The 15,814-nt window shown below is 41.5% G+C and overlaps 2 protein-coding genes across 3 annotated transcripts in view; both read right to left on the bottom strand.

Annotated features, from left to right (window-relative positions):
• Positions 1 to 13: 13 nt before the first annotated feature.
• tmem51a (transmembrane protein 51a) lies at positions 14 to 6,290 on the bottom strand. The gene is made up of 3 exons (XM_068732537.1): positions 6,115 to 6,290; positions 3,696 to 4,175; positions 14 to 3,111 (listed from the first exon to the last, which is right to left on the bottom strand). Exons 2-3 carry the CDS (start codon positions 4,124 to 4,126, stop codon positions 2,691 to 2,693), a joined length of 852 nt encoding a protein of 283 aa, XP_068588638.1. The 5' UTR covers positions 4,127 to 4,175; positions 6,115 to 6,290; the 3' UTR covers positions 14 to 2,690.
• Positions 6,291 to 9,194: 2,904 nt separating this feature from the next.
• Positions 9,195 to 15,814, bottom strand: part of LOC137889014 (kazrin-like) — a 200,186-nt gene continuing 193,566 nt past the window's right edge. For both annotated transcript variants that reach the window (XM_068732572.1, XM_068732573.1), the window contains 7 exons: positions 13,447 to 13,655; positions 13,155 to 13,273; positions 11,936 to 12,167; positions 11,728 to 11,829; positions 10,901 to 11,067; positions 10,577 to 10,718; positions 9,195 to 10,132 (listed from right to left, as the gene is read on the bottom strand). In XM_068732572.1, the coding sequence (XP_068588673.1) occupies positions 9,974 to 10,132; positions 10,577 to 10,718; positions 10,901 to 11,067; positions 11,728 to 11,829; positions 11,936 to 12,167; positions 13,155 to 13,273; positions 13,447 to 13,655 (1,130 nt within the window). In that variant the 3' untranslated portion in view covers positions 9,195 to 9,973. The remainder of the gene's footprint in view (positions 10,133 to 10,576; positions 10,719 to 10,900; positions 11,068 to 11,727; positions 11,830 to 11,935; positions 12,168 to 13,154; positions 13,274 to 13,446; positions 13,656 to 15,814) is intronic.

The raw sequence follows: 15,814 nt of genomic DNA, 5'->3' as shown, positions 1-15,814 counted from the left end.
CACAGCTCTTTAACACTGGGTTAGTTAACAAATACTTACTTTAATTTCTCAAAAATATTCATGAGATAAATTGGTTTTTACTTAAAATAACACATTTTCCACAAACAAATTAGAATGATCATAGAAAAGCAAAAATTTCACAGTACAAGAAATACAGACTTGAGTAATAAAAAAAGCAATAATAAATGAACAAACAGCATGTGTTTCGGACACTCCTCAAAGTAAAACAGAAAGCGACCGCTAAATCAATCATTTCATCAACGTAAAACATTTTGACTACAAATGTAATAAAATCAATCATGTAATTAACTGGTCCTTTGCAAATGAGGTACAATGACAATGTCTGCAGTACTGAACATGACAAAACATAAAGAATTAATACAATATAAAAACAAGACAGAGGAATGGAGACATTGAAACGTTGAATTTCAATGACAAACCTGAAGTGACTCAATGACCGTGTTGCCTTTCGCTGAGTAGCTTCATTTGCATTAACTGCAATGAGTTTTACCAAAACACAGTGTTGACATCACTCATGAAAAGTGCCACAAAACAAATGAGGGAAAATATTTTACTTATGCAACTTCATAAAATGTGTAACATTTAACAGAATGACCGGTAAATCCTTTCATTTGGCTTCAGCTGTTCACATGGAAACAAGTCTAACGTGAAGAAGACAAGCGAGTTTGCTGATGAAATAGTGCTAGAGCTCAAACCAGTTCCCTAAAACAGCTGTCTTTCTTCTTGGTTCTGCTCATTCTCCTCATACTCATTCTAAGTTAAAACCGGGCTGCAAGTCAAGCTGTGGTTGCAGGAATGGTGATGAGCAAGCGAGTGAGCAATAGTTGCCGTTGTTATGGCGCAGCTGCACCGTCAAAGAGTCTTTCTGTTGGTCATCTCGAGCCCGGAGAGAAACAGAGACAACACTGCACAGCTCAGTGTTCTTGGTGGCTTTCAACTATTCACAAGCTCCTTCCATTATGCTCTCGCGTACTTCATTCTTCGCTCGCAAGAGTGAAAGCAGCACTGCATCGGAGGAGCAACATTACAGCTCAGGCTCAGTCGTACAATGTCTTTTGAAGAGCAGCAGTGTTGTTATGAACGCGAAGGCACTTAACTGTACTTTAGCGTCTACAGCTGGAGGGCAAACTCAGTTTGCTGCAGTCAGTTAACATTAGCACTCTTTAAATATTCCATGAAATTAGACCTTCAACTTCCTAGAAAGTCATTTCTCTTAAATAAAAAAGGCAAAGTAAACAGGTCAATAGTGAGCTGAAGGAGCAGCTGAGTTTCTAAAAAGCAAGCAAAATTTGGACTTTCATTGACCAGTTAGCTGGAAACACGACTCCAATGGCATGCTAATCTTATTGTGCAGTTAAGACAGCTGTTTGCTAGCTCGTTATCCATGACAAATCGATAAGATAATGGCATCTCAGAACTGTGTCTCTGGGAGTTTGTTTTAGGGTCTTTGTGCCTTTATTAGGTCAAAGTTCCTCAATACAGCTATAAGGAAGTAATGATACCGTGTCATGGCGTATTCAATGAAACAACTGACACTAAATGCAGCCATTTAGGGATTTTGGAGCACGTCCTGCTCAGTAAAGAAATACCCACAATGCTGAAGTCCCACCCCATTTTCAAACTAGCCTCCAGTCCATTTCACCACTGTGTACTGTACAGGGTTTAGTCTTTCTCAGGAGAAACATAAAACTTGGGTTTTCTCTTAAATATACTTTACTATACTGGACAGTAACGTTTGAGTGCCTTGATATTCTAAGTAAACAAGTGATATTTTGTTAGCATTCAACAACTACAAGTCCCATTAGGTTTTGGTACAGTGCCTATGGCTAAGAGTCACGGGAGCTGTAGCTGATAAATGCTAACAAAGCTTTGTTTTATCTTGGTCATAAGTAGAACTCTGCTGTCCCATCTTAGAATATGTAAAGAAAACCCCAGAGTTTCAAAAAGACAGTGCATAAAACCTCAGCAGACTCTCTCCAACACCAGTCAACATATCAAAAGAACCGGGAGAGACAATATTGTCGACAGTGAGGAAGAGTTCCTGTGACATCAGCTCCTGCCAGCCGAGTACGTTCAATGCTCAGTCACTCACCGTGGAGCCTACGTTTAGCAAACCGCTGGCAGTAGTAACCCAAACCCTCCCAGGGTGAAACACTGTCCAAACAGCAGCCACTTCACTAAATGAGGGCCCTGCACATATCTATTTAAGTGCTCACACAAATCCTACCTATGACCGCTCTATGATGTCCTATGATCTCGTTCACCGTCACCTCTCCTGTACGGTCAGTGCACAGTGAAACGCATAAAGATGACGCATGAACAGAAAATGACTTCGACATAAAGGAGAACTGCTTTTAATCCAATCTGTCAGCTTTCAGTTCCAGCAACTACATCCATGACTATCTGTCTGTATCTGGTTTCAGAGATCCAAAATTGTGAAAACAATAATGATGTCTCTGTTCATTGCTTTGGAGTGATGCGGCATGAATTATGTATCAGAACAAATACTGTACTTCATTCTTTTAAAAATGTGCCACTGAGAATTTCCTGCAAGGAGTGCCATCTTCAAGTCTCAGTATAAAAAACACAGATCCAGATCCCACAAAAAAGTGATCATGGAAGAGTCCAGGAATTTTCAGTAGATTGTTTTGAACACGATCGGCTTGATCTTAAAGTGGAGGCACTTTGTCCTCATACTGCGGCGGTGGGGTCAGTGGTTCTATACTGAATCCAGTAGCTGGCAGAGAGTTGTCAATGTTTTTCATGTGCAGCTTCTCTGATTTAATCCTGCGGATCTTGATAGGGAGGAGCTTGCGGCTATTTTTCCCAGGTCTGCGATTTGATGTGGAAGCAGCAGCAGCAGCGGCGGTGACGGGGGGGGCAGTTGGAGCCGGAGCGGGCTGTGATTCGGTAGTTGTGACCTCCGACCCCTCGTATTCATATTGCACACCGTCAACTTGGACGAGGTCATCGTAGGACGGTAGCTGGGAGGTGCTGGGACGAAGGTTGCTCTGACGAACGGGGTACTGGCCGCTGCCCACTGCCTCTTCATAGCTGGGTACAGCGTAACGGTGGGCTTGTTCCTCAGCACTGCAGACATTTATTCGAAAAAATAGATATTACAGACATGATTGATGCACGTGAATCACTTTGTGTTCTTTGTCGAGTCCTGCTCTGGAGCTAAAATATGAATCAATTGCATTATTATTCTCAAATGTTGTAAAACGCAGAGTGTATCGCCTGTTTAACCACAAATCACGTGTGCTGCCATCCAACAGCACGGACTTGACTACTAGTACTGTCAGTAAATAAAAAAGTAAGCAAACGTGGATGTCACTAAATGGATAATGTGAATTTGTTAGCTCTTGAATTAAAAAGGCTGCTATTCAGCAGAACTTCAAAGAGGCATATGACCTCATGATGTGACTAAAAAGAAGAGAACCAGACATGGTTTTCAGTACCATGGATTATCCATCTAATCACCGACTTTCATAATACTCTGAAAACAATGTTTGGTTATTGTGTCCCACACGGTGAAAACTGTTATCTGTCAACAACATTTTACAAAACTGCTCACAGACATAACAACAACAAACAGTAGTCATATTGGAAAGCATACTATTCATTCCTACGGTCCAAATGTTGTTCAGCTAGAACGCTGTGATCGGACTTACGTTTGTCTCTCCTGCTGCTCTCTCGCTGCCACTCCTCCGCGGTTCTGGGCCTCCTGAAGCCTCTGCTGCTCCCGCTGTTTGTTCCTCATTCCCAGACACAAAGACAGCAGCAGCATGACCACCCCAGACCCCACCAGGACAAAGGCCACGGAAGACGCCTTGTGTTTCCTGCCACTTGTAACACCATCTCCTCCCGAACCGCTGCTGCTGCTGTTGTTGTTGTTGTTGTTGCCGGCCGCGTCTGCAGGTACCACACTCCACACAATCATCACGATACCGAGGGCAACAAGCCCCACCCCCAGGGCACATAGTGCATACTGGGAACCTGAGTTTCCACTGTTTTCATTGCTGGTGTTGTTATTGTTGTTGTTGTTGTTGCCAGTGCCTTCTCTGCCAATGGGGCTTACTGGAACATCCACACTGGAACGCATCTTGTCGCTCCCCAACCTTCAGTGAGACCAGCTCCAGTGAGGTCAGAAACTGTAGAGAGAAAGGCATGTGAGGTCAGACACAAACTGAGAAACTTTCACAGAATGAATAACAGAAACCAAAATCTAAATGTTTAACATAGTTCCTGGCCTGTCTGTGAAATAATACTCATACTTAACAGACACAATATATGGCCCAGCACTCTTATGAGCTGGTATCTGGGGTGGCCTCACAAGTCAGAGCTATCCCGTTAAAAAACTGAAAATGTTACTGTTAACATATTTGTTCTTTATGAAAGAACAAACACAGTTTTCCGTGAAAATGACAGGACACAAACGTCACTGAGGTAAAACTACCTTTGTAGAGGCTTCTAAGAATGGGTGTGTTGCGTGGTAAAGATTTACAGCAGACTTTCAATGTCACTAGTTACCCAACACAAACACATTACAAGGGTAGATAAGGACAGCTGTGGTCACTGCAAAAATATATCTTGGCTTTAATATGAATACAACAGTTTGCTATGTTACTCTCTTTTCCTATATTGGTATTTATTGTATTGATCATTATGTGCTTCCATCTAAATCCAAAACCAAACCTTCAAGGAAACATTATTAGTTTAGCATTAATCAAGCCGTTGCACAGAGTAACGTGGTTCTCTGAAATGCAACGAGTGTGACCATCATCTACCCCATACTTGTGAGATGCCATCAGTCACAAGGCCACCCTGCAGTGTAACTATTCTATATTTGCTAGATCAGATGAGGGCTGCTGGGAACTGTATTTATGTATTTAATTTTACCTTTATTTAACCAGATAAATCAATTGAGAACCAGTTCTCATTTAAAATGACGACTTGGGCAAAAATGCAGCGACAGGAGGCAAGTTGCTACAAACAAACAATCTTGTACAAGAATTACAATATCATAAGTACAATATTTAAAAAACAAACAGTGATCAGAGACTATTGTTTGTAATGAGTTACTGAAGGAGGGCAACAGAATGAGGGTGTGAAGTAAATAAACTCAGACAAAAAGTCCAAGGAATTAACTATCTGTATATTATATTACCTCTGAGACAATTTGATGCGCCCACAAATTATGTCAGCGTGTACTCTTGCAAACATGCTCAGACCTGCTGGGAGTGGGGGAGTGTGTGTGTGTTGGGGGGGTCTACCCCAAATTCAATTTGGGAATAGCCTCTCACTAAAGAATGTATGGCATGACACTAAAGTATGCTCATCATGGCAGCAGGACACAGAAACTGGCCCGTTAGCATCCATCCCTCCCTCCACACACACACACACACACACACACACACACACACACACACACACACACACACCACTAACAAGCTTGTGGTGTAATCCAGAGGAACATTTACGTGAAGATATATTACACATTATAGACATGTGTGTGGGACGTGTTACAGTCCAACTTTATAAAGTTATATTTCACCACATGACAGGTTTTACAGTAAAGTAAGTAATACATTGACATGCAAGCTCATAAAAACAGTCTTTAAAAAAAATAAGCCATTTCAGCCCGTAGTTAGTGTTGTGTGTGATCGTGTGCGTGTCTTCCACCAGTCGGAAATACGTGTCTGAGCAAAACTATTTACCTCTAAAATGACTCTTTTTACTCTGAGTTTATTCAACAGTGTAGCTTGCGTCAAATGTTACAACTCTACGCGATGATATTAGGACGTCCAGGTGTTACGGGTCGGTCGTGTTTGAGCATTACGTTTCCAAAATGAAACGTTGTCTCGCTAACAGACACCGTGCAGTCAGCGTCCGTTAACACTGGGCGGGTTGCTCACTACCGTCTATGGTTGTTAACGTTGACCAACGCGGGATCCGTAGCCTAAAGCCGCGCAACTAAAACTTTCCACAACCTTCTAAAACTTTTGGCTACTGAGTAACTTTTAGTAACATTTCAACGATACAAAATAAAAATAAAAACTCAGCGAACGAGTACACCGGCTTTACACTCACCCGTGCATCGTTTTGGCGATACTCTTCCTTTTCCTCTTCTTCTTCTTCTCAAAGCTGGGAGGTGTGGCGTTTATTTCCACGCTCTGCCGACACAGACACCAGTGTGCGTGTTTGTGGCGTAATTTGGGGACAAACAGCGTTTAAGAGTGAGGAACTTTCCCTGAGACGGATGGGCCCAGACGGAGAGGGAGAGCAAGAGGAAGGAGGGGGCTCACTGATGCACTTCCAGTTTCAAAGTTAACTCTTTCGCTCTCGGGCTGGGTGATGTATGGAAGAGAAAGTATATTTGGGAGGAGGAAATACGTTTGGATTTTGTGCAAAAATTGTCTTCAGTCTTCTGCATCTGCAGACGGAAACATAAGCTAGTATCAACCTTTGAACGCGCTAGATGATTTGCAGTTGAGTTTAACTTTCTTTTAAAAAAATAATATCCTAGGGACTTTCCTGTAAATAACTATGTAATTTGGCACTAATTGCATGCAAACTAGAGTTAGTATTCAGTACATTTCTAATTAAATGCTAAGCTAGTGTACCCTAGAGAGAGGCTTTATTCAGAGCAGTCAGCTGAACGTGCAGAAACAAAAATGTACCATTTGTCTGCTGCAGGGAGAAAACAAGTCAACATAGGAAGAAAAAGGGGTTTTAATAATAAATGAATAATAGATGAATATTAACTTTCAATGAAAATCAACAACTGCTTTTAAACTCCACATATTTAACAACAATGTCGACACGCACACCACCACCATAGTGCTTTTCACTGCAGACTTTTTGGCTCCTTGTTTTGCTGGCAGACAATGATGGAAGAAGTAGTCAGCTCTTTCATTTTAGTAAAATTAGCAATACTTTACAGTCTGGTACAAGTGAAAGTCCTGCATTCAAAATATTACTCATTTTAAAGCATCAATATATACTTAAAGTATAAAGTAAAAGTACTCATTATGCAGAATGGCCCATTTCAGAATAATATATATTATATTACTGGATCAGATTAATGTGTGTTTCACTTTAATATTGCAGTTGGTAAAGGTGGGCTTTATTTTAATCTCTTTATATACTTCTGGGTAACTTAACCTACAATAATTCATAAATTGTTAGTTGGTTTATATTTTGCATTAATAATCCAAATCTGCAAAGTATTAACTGCAGCTGAAATAAATTTAGTGGAGTAAAAAGTAGAGTGAAAAAGTAGGATGAGTTTCCTCATCCCAGTTGGACAGATTTGCATAAATCTCTTCAGAGTTGAATCTCACCACAAAATGGAGATAAAGATTTTTGATGTCCATTAAAATATGTGACATTCTGTCTCACACCATGAATGACAACATATAAAAGAGACTGAACACCACTGATTCACTGTGTAATCAATACTCCCCCTTGCCGTAAACACTGACAAGTCCACGAGTTTCATATCAGGCTTACGCTACATGACTAGATTTTTTACTTCCTCTTTGTAAATTTACAAGCTTACTCGCTGTCGCTCCTTTCATGCCCTTCGGAAAGAACCGACCGTGAGTAAGACCCATCACTCACTCACGCAGTACAGACCTCAGTGGTTTTCTACTTGTGTCTATCTAGTTTACATGTTGCCAGAGAGTTACACAAAACAGTAAAACTTGGCCCCACTTTCTTGTCCCGGTGTCCTCCTCTGTATCGGCCTGCTATAACTGGACTATTTCATAATAATGACAAAACCAGTCCCAACCCTGGCCACTCATTGTATTGCTTCTTCTGAGTAAGGTAATCCTGTTGTTCTGGACTCTGGGGAGGTCTTCTTCCTCCTAAGCTTTTGTCTGGATCCTCTGTTGAACCTCACACACAAACACTCACAGTGAACAAGCCTTGATTACATGGAAATGCTATCGCTGTCAGCCTTTAAACAAATTAAGTGATGTGTTGGTAGCTAGTATGTTACAGTAGGACATAGATAAGCTTGATTTAATGGCTTTATGACCTTGAGTGTAGCACATTTCTCAGGTGGAACTTTGCCTGGCGCACCTTTCCTCGTCATACCGCTCATATCTCAGAGTACGTAGATGGACATCACGTAATGAATTGCCAGATTTTTCCCAACCATGAGTGCATTGCAGACGGGAAGCTGAATACCTCGTTGCTGTGTCATCGTTAGCTTGCCACAATGTTGCGAGTCACTGTGAGAGGAGGAAGTTGCACCACGTTGTCTTGCCCGGAGGTCTAAACAGAGACTTTAGTTAACTCGTTCAACAGGGAGCAGAGAGAGAGAAGAGATTACCGGAGTGACTCACCAAAATACTGTGGAGAAATTAGTCAAGAGTCAGTATTAACACAAAAATGTAATTACTGAGTTTAGTGTGGGCCCCTCATTTACATTACATTGGCGGCAATGAAGCACACACTCTCTCATGCAAATTAGTTCAATAAGGAGGCTCGTTTCTCTCACATTTCTCTCACTCTTTAATTCTTCTAACAGCCATGCCCTGTTTTCCTCCTTTATTCATACATTTCCAGCATTTATATCATTTCCTCTGTATCACACAGTCAAAGGTCCTCTCATTCGTACATTTCATACACCACCACTCGTGTGGGGTTTTATGTCGTTGTTTTATGGCCACTAAGGGACAGAAAAAGTCCAAAACCGCCTGACAGACATACAAATCTTATAAATTATTGTTTCTGCGTGCTCCAGCATAGGCAGTGCACCATTCGTTTTTATGTGGTGTTGTGTTTCTGGCCGTCTGATGAGTTTAAGCCAATTTTTTACTCTCTTTCTAGCTCTTGTTTGGCCTCCATCAACTCTTGAGATTTTTTTTTTTTTTAAAGCTACTCTTTATGTGTGATTTTCTTTACCTGCTAGTTGCAAACTTTGTTGTTTGGTTCTGTACATGCAGCTTAGTGTACTGAAACTTTAAAAAAAAGGTTGTTGAGATCTGTAACACTGGCTAGTACAGTAAATATGTATCTATGTACACAGAGCTGTATAGTTCACTGATAACTCTCTGTAAGTTTGTAATTGTTAGAAACCCTCTTCACATTACATATTGTAATTTTTTTCATTGTTTTTGTGAACTTTCTGCTGAAGATGGATGCACAGGACTATACAATTTAAGATGTCATCTTTATTTCATTAAAAGGAACTTTATCAATTTTACATATGCATCCTCACATCTTTCAGCCCTGAGGCTTCTATGGACATACAGCTCTGCAGTCATCTTTTGTTGCCATTGTTCAAATATTTTTTCCACATTTACTTCACAGTATAAAACATCAGAAGAGGGTGCTACATCTGTTTAGACACGACTGTGTAAATGTGCAAGATGAAAAAATGGCTATCAAACATAAACTCCAGAATTTAAAATTCAATTCAAGTCTTTTTTTTTCCTCCACTGTCCTCAGCTACACTGACAAGGCATCACAAACAGCAGAACTGAATGAAACAAGAACAATTTACATTGATATTAAACTTTTTTTCATTTTGTACCCTGTATTATACAAAAAAAAATCTAATTTCCCTCAGAGAAACAGTCACTAGCAACCAGTCAACAAAATCAAATTGCCAAGTCAAATCCTGATTCACAAAGAACCATTTAGAAACAAAAAAATATAAAAATAATCATTTAACTTGCATCTCTTGATTCAGGCGAGAGAAATCCCTGCCCTCTGAAAACATCAAAATACCACCTGCACACAATGAAAACTTTCTTAAACCAGGAGACTTGACAAAAAGAATCCTGTCTTGTTTTAAAAAGTGCAATCTGTCGTGTAAGTTCTCATCTCTGGAGAAAATAACCATCTCATGTTCAAGTACACATGACAAACGTCCATGGTGTAGATTTAGCTGTGATGAAGTGGGCAACCGGTGTTTGGTTACACTGTGAGGACCTCAAACGTTGGTGACCTCGATGCTGGTGTAGCCGTGGATCGGGCTTCCCTCAGCTCTGGGCGGAGTCTGGTCTCGAACCTCCCGAGGCAGGGAGCCGTAGCTGCTATGACAACTCAGGTCTCGCCCATTGCGAGCTTTGGGGCTGAACCCTGTTGGAGGCTGAAACACACATTCTTTTTTTTTACCACAAATACACTCAGACAAGGCCCTGTTTACTTGGTGCTTCTGTTGAACTATTCTCAGTAATTAAAGCACCTTTTCCCACTCCATCAGCCTAGATGTAGTTTGTATTATGTATTCTTTCATGTATTCTTTCATGTATTCATTCATGTATTCCTGCTGCCACACAGATTGTCTTGTCTGCACCAATCTCATTAATGTTTTTACGCCTGCTGTGTCAAATCTCTTATTTCTTCAATCAAATGTCTTCTTATGTGTTAGAATTAAGCTCCATGTCTTAAGCAACCGAGCCTGATTGTCATTCTTCCTTAAAAACAACTATGAAAGGTTCAAGTATTCTCCCCCCCCCACACACACACACACACACACACACACACACACACACACACACACACACACACACACACACACACACACACACACCTTGACAGCCCTCCTCCTCAGCGAGCCTTCGTCATCTGTGTGTCGGCCGGTGGAGCTGGGCGGTCTGCCCAGGGAGTTCTGGCGAAGGAGGGTCGGTGGTGTTCCCAGGCCGAGGTGCTCGTAGTCCTGCTTGGCATCCGTCCTGAAAGGGAACATGGGTTGGGGCAGAGTGTTGGGGACAGCGGCCTCAAATAGCATTTAAAAGACACCAGAACAAGCAAATACGGCATCAGCGATTGTCCCCTTCAGGTTAAGCATCTCTTATCTAATCTTTTTATATTTATAGCCTTAGTGGGATCTGTCTTGGTGAATGTCTCCTCTCACCTGGCTGGGCCAATCAAGGTTTTCATCTCCTCAACAAGGTGTCGGCGAACCATGTGCTTGTTGCTTGGGATCCCCAATGCTGTTGCCATGGCGTCAGTGTTGAAAGTGGGGTCAAGCACCATGACAGCGCCATGAACTCCACTGCTGAGAAGACTTTCTGCAAACTCCTGGACAGGTGGAGGGAAAGAAGGCCAAAGAGTGACTGATTTTCATTTCTAAGATGGAATGTAAACTCTTCTGATGTAATAACGTGCACACTGCTGGCTAAAGGAGAAGGCATTGATATCAACAGGCTCACAAAAATGATGCCAAATTGGCTCCTAGACAAAGGACATATTGATTAATTTGTTAATGTCAGCATGAATTCACACTCCCTGAGGATATTAACAGGATGTCAGTCCAGACGGCCTTATCTTTACACACCCTGAATGTGGTGCTACCTCATAATGTTAACATGTTGCCCCATGTCAAGACAATGTTGACTTGGGATATCGATATTGTAACATCACCATAAAGGCGGTATTCTGAAAGGCTCTGTAAACAACTAGGAACAGCATAGAAATATATTAACAAAGACCTTCTATCACTCTGCGGAGATAGGGAGTGCTGAGTAAACACAAGAGCCTCAGTTACCCACAATACCATGTGAGAGTGTTCTTATAATACTCAATACATTACTATTCTTGGTTATTAGTATTTAATCAAAATATTTGCTTTGTTACAACCACTGTAGCTTCAATATAATAATAATATATGTTATATAGGAGTTGTTTATGAGTGTTTTACATGTGTTCAGTCTTAAAGGTGTATTCTCTCTCTCTCCTCACCTTCAGGTCAATTTCCTTGATCCATTTCATGACCCGGTGAGAAGTCCATACCAACGGGTCCACGTTCTGGTGCTCACACTGTATCCGACGAGCCTGCAGTGCCTGGAAACAATTTCAACAGACTCCTTCTACTCAACTGTTTTCACGTACCGCTAGAGCACAGCGGAGTACATTCACGGTTGTGAACACGGTGCAGAAACTCACTTACCTCCTTGTCGAAATTGAGTAAGTGCAGCAGTTCGATGCCCAGCAGCAAGCTGACCTGGTGGAACTTCTTGGTGATGTTGAGGTGGCGTTCAAGATCACGACGTGTCAGGGAGTTCAGCAGACGCCCGTCTACCAAGTGGTTGTGAAAGGCCTGGGAGTACTGAGGCAGGCCCACGTCGCTTAACCAGGCCTTGGCCACCCAGTGGTGGTCCATGTCTGCTGCCTTGGACAGCCTGCAGACAATTTATATAATAACGTTTGTGGAAGGGTCACTTCACCTAAATCACAAAGAAATCCATGAAGATGTACCAGTGGCTTTATTGTCTGTTGTTTGATCCATTACCTTGGTCCAGACTTAAATATCTCAACAGCTATTGGATGGCTGACATTAATGGTTCCCAGAGGAGTAATCATGCAGACTTTGGTGATGCCGTGACCTTTGTTCAAACACCACAATGAGACTGACATTTGTGGTTTTCAGTGGAATGTCTTGACATTTGGATGGATTCCCCCAAATCCTTTAGGGCTGATCAATTTAGAAAAATCTGATGGAAATTAAATTGGTATTGCAAATGCAATAGGATTTGCAATGTTAGAGGGAATGATACTTTTTATATTATCTCATTTTTCACAAGAGTTTTATGTTTTTTTTGTAGTCTTCTATAACAGTAAGATGAGTGTTAGACTGTTGGTCAAAGAAAACAAACTGTCTGAACATTTCAACCTGGGACTATCCAGAGTAACAGGGGCACTAATTTCTTTTTTTTTTATGCTATTGAGGCTGCATATCTCAAAAACCACACTAGCAGCAGCTGCATGGGGTACACACAAGCCAGTGAGAAAATGTTTTTATGTGTGTGTGAGATTAAGGTAAATTGACCCTTGAACCTGTTTAATATAGCTGATCATAAAGACAGGGAAAAGCTCTGGACAGATCACTATCTTAATGCTGCGCTAATGAACACACTCTTATGGAGAGTTTACAGTTTAACTGACCTGCATGTCATTAATCTGAATGTAAAAGGAGGAAACTTTCAAAACTGGCATTACAGTGAGACTGTTGCGTTTATTGGAGCTTTATGTTTAAATACTTATCTCTCTATTTAAAGTCAATATTGTAATTTGTAAATGGTGTGACTATAAATCACCAACAGATGGCCCTCTTACATTACCACGTCATGTACAAGTTTCTACAAGAATTCTCCGTGTCCCTTCCTCACCCTCTACCATTCTCAGCATCTCTGTAATCCTCAATGGCCAGGCGGAGTTTCCGGCGATGCATTAAACTGCTGACACCTAAACCCAGCTCCAGGTCTTCATCTGTTAGTCCAAGTAAAACCTGCAAAATGTGATACTGTTTAGCAACTAAAGCCACAAAGTGTCTTCTAAACAAGGTGGATTGAAAGATAACACGTTACATAACTGGTAATGTATGCATTTGGAACAGTGAACAATAATTTAAAAAAAATGCAAAGTGAGTCCACCTGGCTCATCTCAGTGGTTTCATCCTACCTTTCCACTCTTGACATTTTCTGAGCAGGTGCGGATGTACATCGGCATCGCCATGACAACCTCTAGCCAGGCCTGCACGGTGCCGGCCCTCCACTGGGACATGGGCGTCATCCTGGCCAGCTCCACCTGCTGGAGGCGGTCCAGCTGGTCCTCCGACCCGTCGGACAGGCTGAGGCTGTGGCGGGTGGGGCTGGAGAGGCAGTCTGAGTCTAAGTGGGAAGGTGGAGGGGGGGGTGGGGGTGATGTAGTTGAGGGTGTGAGTGAAGGCAGATGTGGTAGTGGGTATAGTGAGCAGTGAGAAAGCAAAAAGTTAATCCCAACACACAGCAGCGATTTTAAAATCAGTTTAACATAAAATCTGCTTGTGTGGGGGTGAAGGGAACTAGACATGAATAATTTCTTAAAAACAAACACACTTTAAACAACATCATAAGCTTTTGGCTGCATGACAACAAGCCAAACTGTTTGCAAGGGACGCTGTAAACAAAGTTGCAGCTTTTATAAACAAGCTCATCGCTTAAGTCCATTAAACAGGCAGCTGTTTGAGCTGTTGAATTAACACGACCGTCTAATCTGTCTAAATTAGCCTGCAGCAACAGCTCCATGAAAACAAAAAAGCCTACGATTTAGAAAACAAAGTTCCATTTTGCTGCATTATGAAATCTGACTCACAAATGAACTACAGGGTAAATTGTGCCTTGAAATTGTAATGTGTCCTTTAAACGCCCCTTAAATTATTCCCTATAGTCTTGGAATGCTTGACTGTTATGTTACAAAATCCAACCAAATGTTTCCTGTTTACTTTTTACTCAAGATTTCAATATTGGCCAACAACTCAGTTCAATTTGTTTAACTGAGAGACATTTCTCTGTCTTTACCAGCAGGTGGCATCCTAGTAGCAGTTTTGGGCTCAGCAGTTGCTATAACACAATGTATTACTTTTAATATTGGACATATAATCTTTTCTCTGACAGCTCATGACATGTGCATGTGTGGAGTACGCTCCTCCACTTGAGGTGTGAGGTGTTGTTTAGGGAGAAAGTAAAACTAGTTCTGCCTGTGCAGCGTCACTTAATAGTTTTCTATTTGATAACAAAAGGGAAATTCATAAAATGCACCTGTCTCAAACCTCTATATCAGCACAAACACTGGCCTGGTCTTGATGCAGTCCTCAGTGACTGCACACAGGGGCTTTAGCCACCAAGGCCTGAAACAAAAGCATCCACCTGAGATTTCAGTCATAAAGGACGGCCTCAGAATCTTGACCCGCCAAAACCTCCACTTTGTTTCAGTGGAAAAATAGAAATGTGAGATGGAATGACGCTTGCTATGTGACTCATTCAGTTTCAAGTGTTGCCTGGAGCCTTCAACCTTAAAACAGACCCCAACTAAAATGTTCTCTTTGTTTCCAAATAAAAAACCCTCCTCTATGGCAAGCTTTACAGCACCAATGTGTGCTAGTCCAAAAAGAGATTCACCGTTAAATGATGGCAGGTTTGTGTGAAACTCAACGTTAGTAATTCATCTCAAGCTGGATGCTTTTATGTTCCCTCTTAAGAGCTATATGTAAACTGAAGGTGCACTTCTAAGTGGCCTTCTGAGAGCAATTCATATTAAGCAGAATAAATCTGCTTTTTGGACAGAAAAGCACTTTTGTCCAGATAAAAGGTCTGTTTTTCAGTTCTTACCGAGGCACGTCACATAAAACAACCTCACTGTCTGACACGCAGTTGAAGGCCAAACTTTTGGAGACTGGACTGAGCTGAGAGTCGGTTCCTCCTGTGGGGCTGACCTTCTTATGCCTTTTTAAAAACAACAACACTGAAAGCGGAGATAATGGTCAAAAAGACATCCTACAGCGCTGTGGCTGCACTACTGTGAAGAGTTTTCATCCTTTATCTGAGGCCATGAGTGTTAGGTGCCTTTGTAAACAGTGATGGATCGCAAGGGCTTTTGTGTGGAGAGAACTGCAGTGTTTACACTTCACGTAAGATGCAGGAAATGGTTTTGTTCAAGCAATCAGTCCTCAAACGTGCCCTTCAATAGCTGGTGTAATGGATGTCATTGCTACAACACGGCAGCGTTTCTGATGTGATGTCACACTCGGGATGAGAAATGAAGGAGCAGGTAGTGTCGTGTACCAAAATGCATGTGATACATTTGTTGGATATTTGAAATTTTTCAGAGTTTGCTATGAAAAATGTTTTACAGTTGAAAGGACCAAGAGTCCAGATGGACATTTAAGATGAATTATTACATCCATGATGAGTAGAGAGCCTTAAATGAACACATCTATATGTTGGGAAATGTGCTTATCCGCTGTCTTTGGACTGCTGGCTGTAGCTGGAGTTTGAGTTTTCGGGAGAAC

Source organism: Cebidichthys violaceus, unplaced genomic scaffold (genome assembly GCF_023349555.1).
Source record: "Cebidichthys violaceus isolate CVI_PGR_0920_01 unplaced genomic scaffold, fCebVio1.0.p SCAF_6, whole genome shotgun sequence".
Lineage (NCBI taxonomy): Eukaryota > Metazoa > Chordata > Actinopteri > Perciformes > Stichaeidae > Cebidichthys > Cebidichthys violaceus.
The sequence above is the reverse complement of the archived record's forward strand: the minus strand, read 5'-3'. Positions and strand labels throughout refer to the sequence as shown.

Bases quoted from the DNA above. Each gene is read 5' to 3' on its own strand.
- tmem51a (XM_068732537.1), bottom strand. From the start codon at position 4,126: ATGCGTTCCAGTGTGGATGTTCCAGTAAGCCCCATTGGCAGAGAAGGC. The intron at 3,112-3,695 runs GTAAGTCCGATC...AAATGTCTGCAG, and splicing joins GAGCAGCAGGAGAGACAAAC to TGCTGAGGAACAAGCCCACC.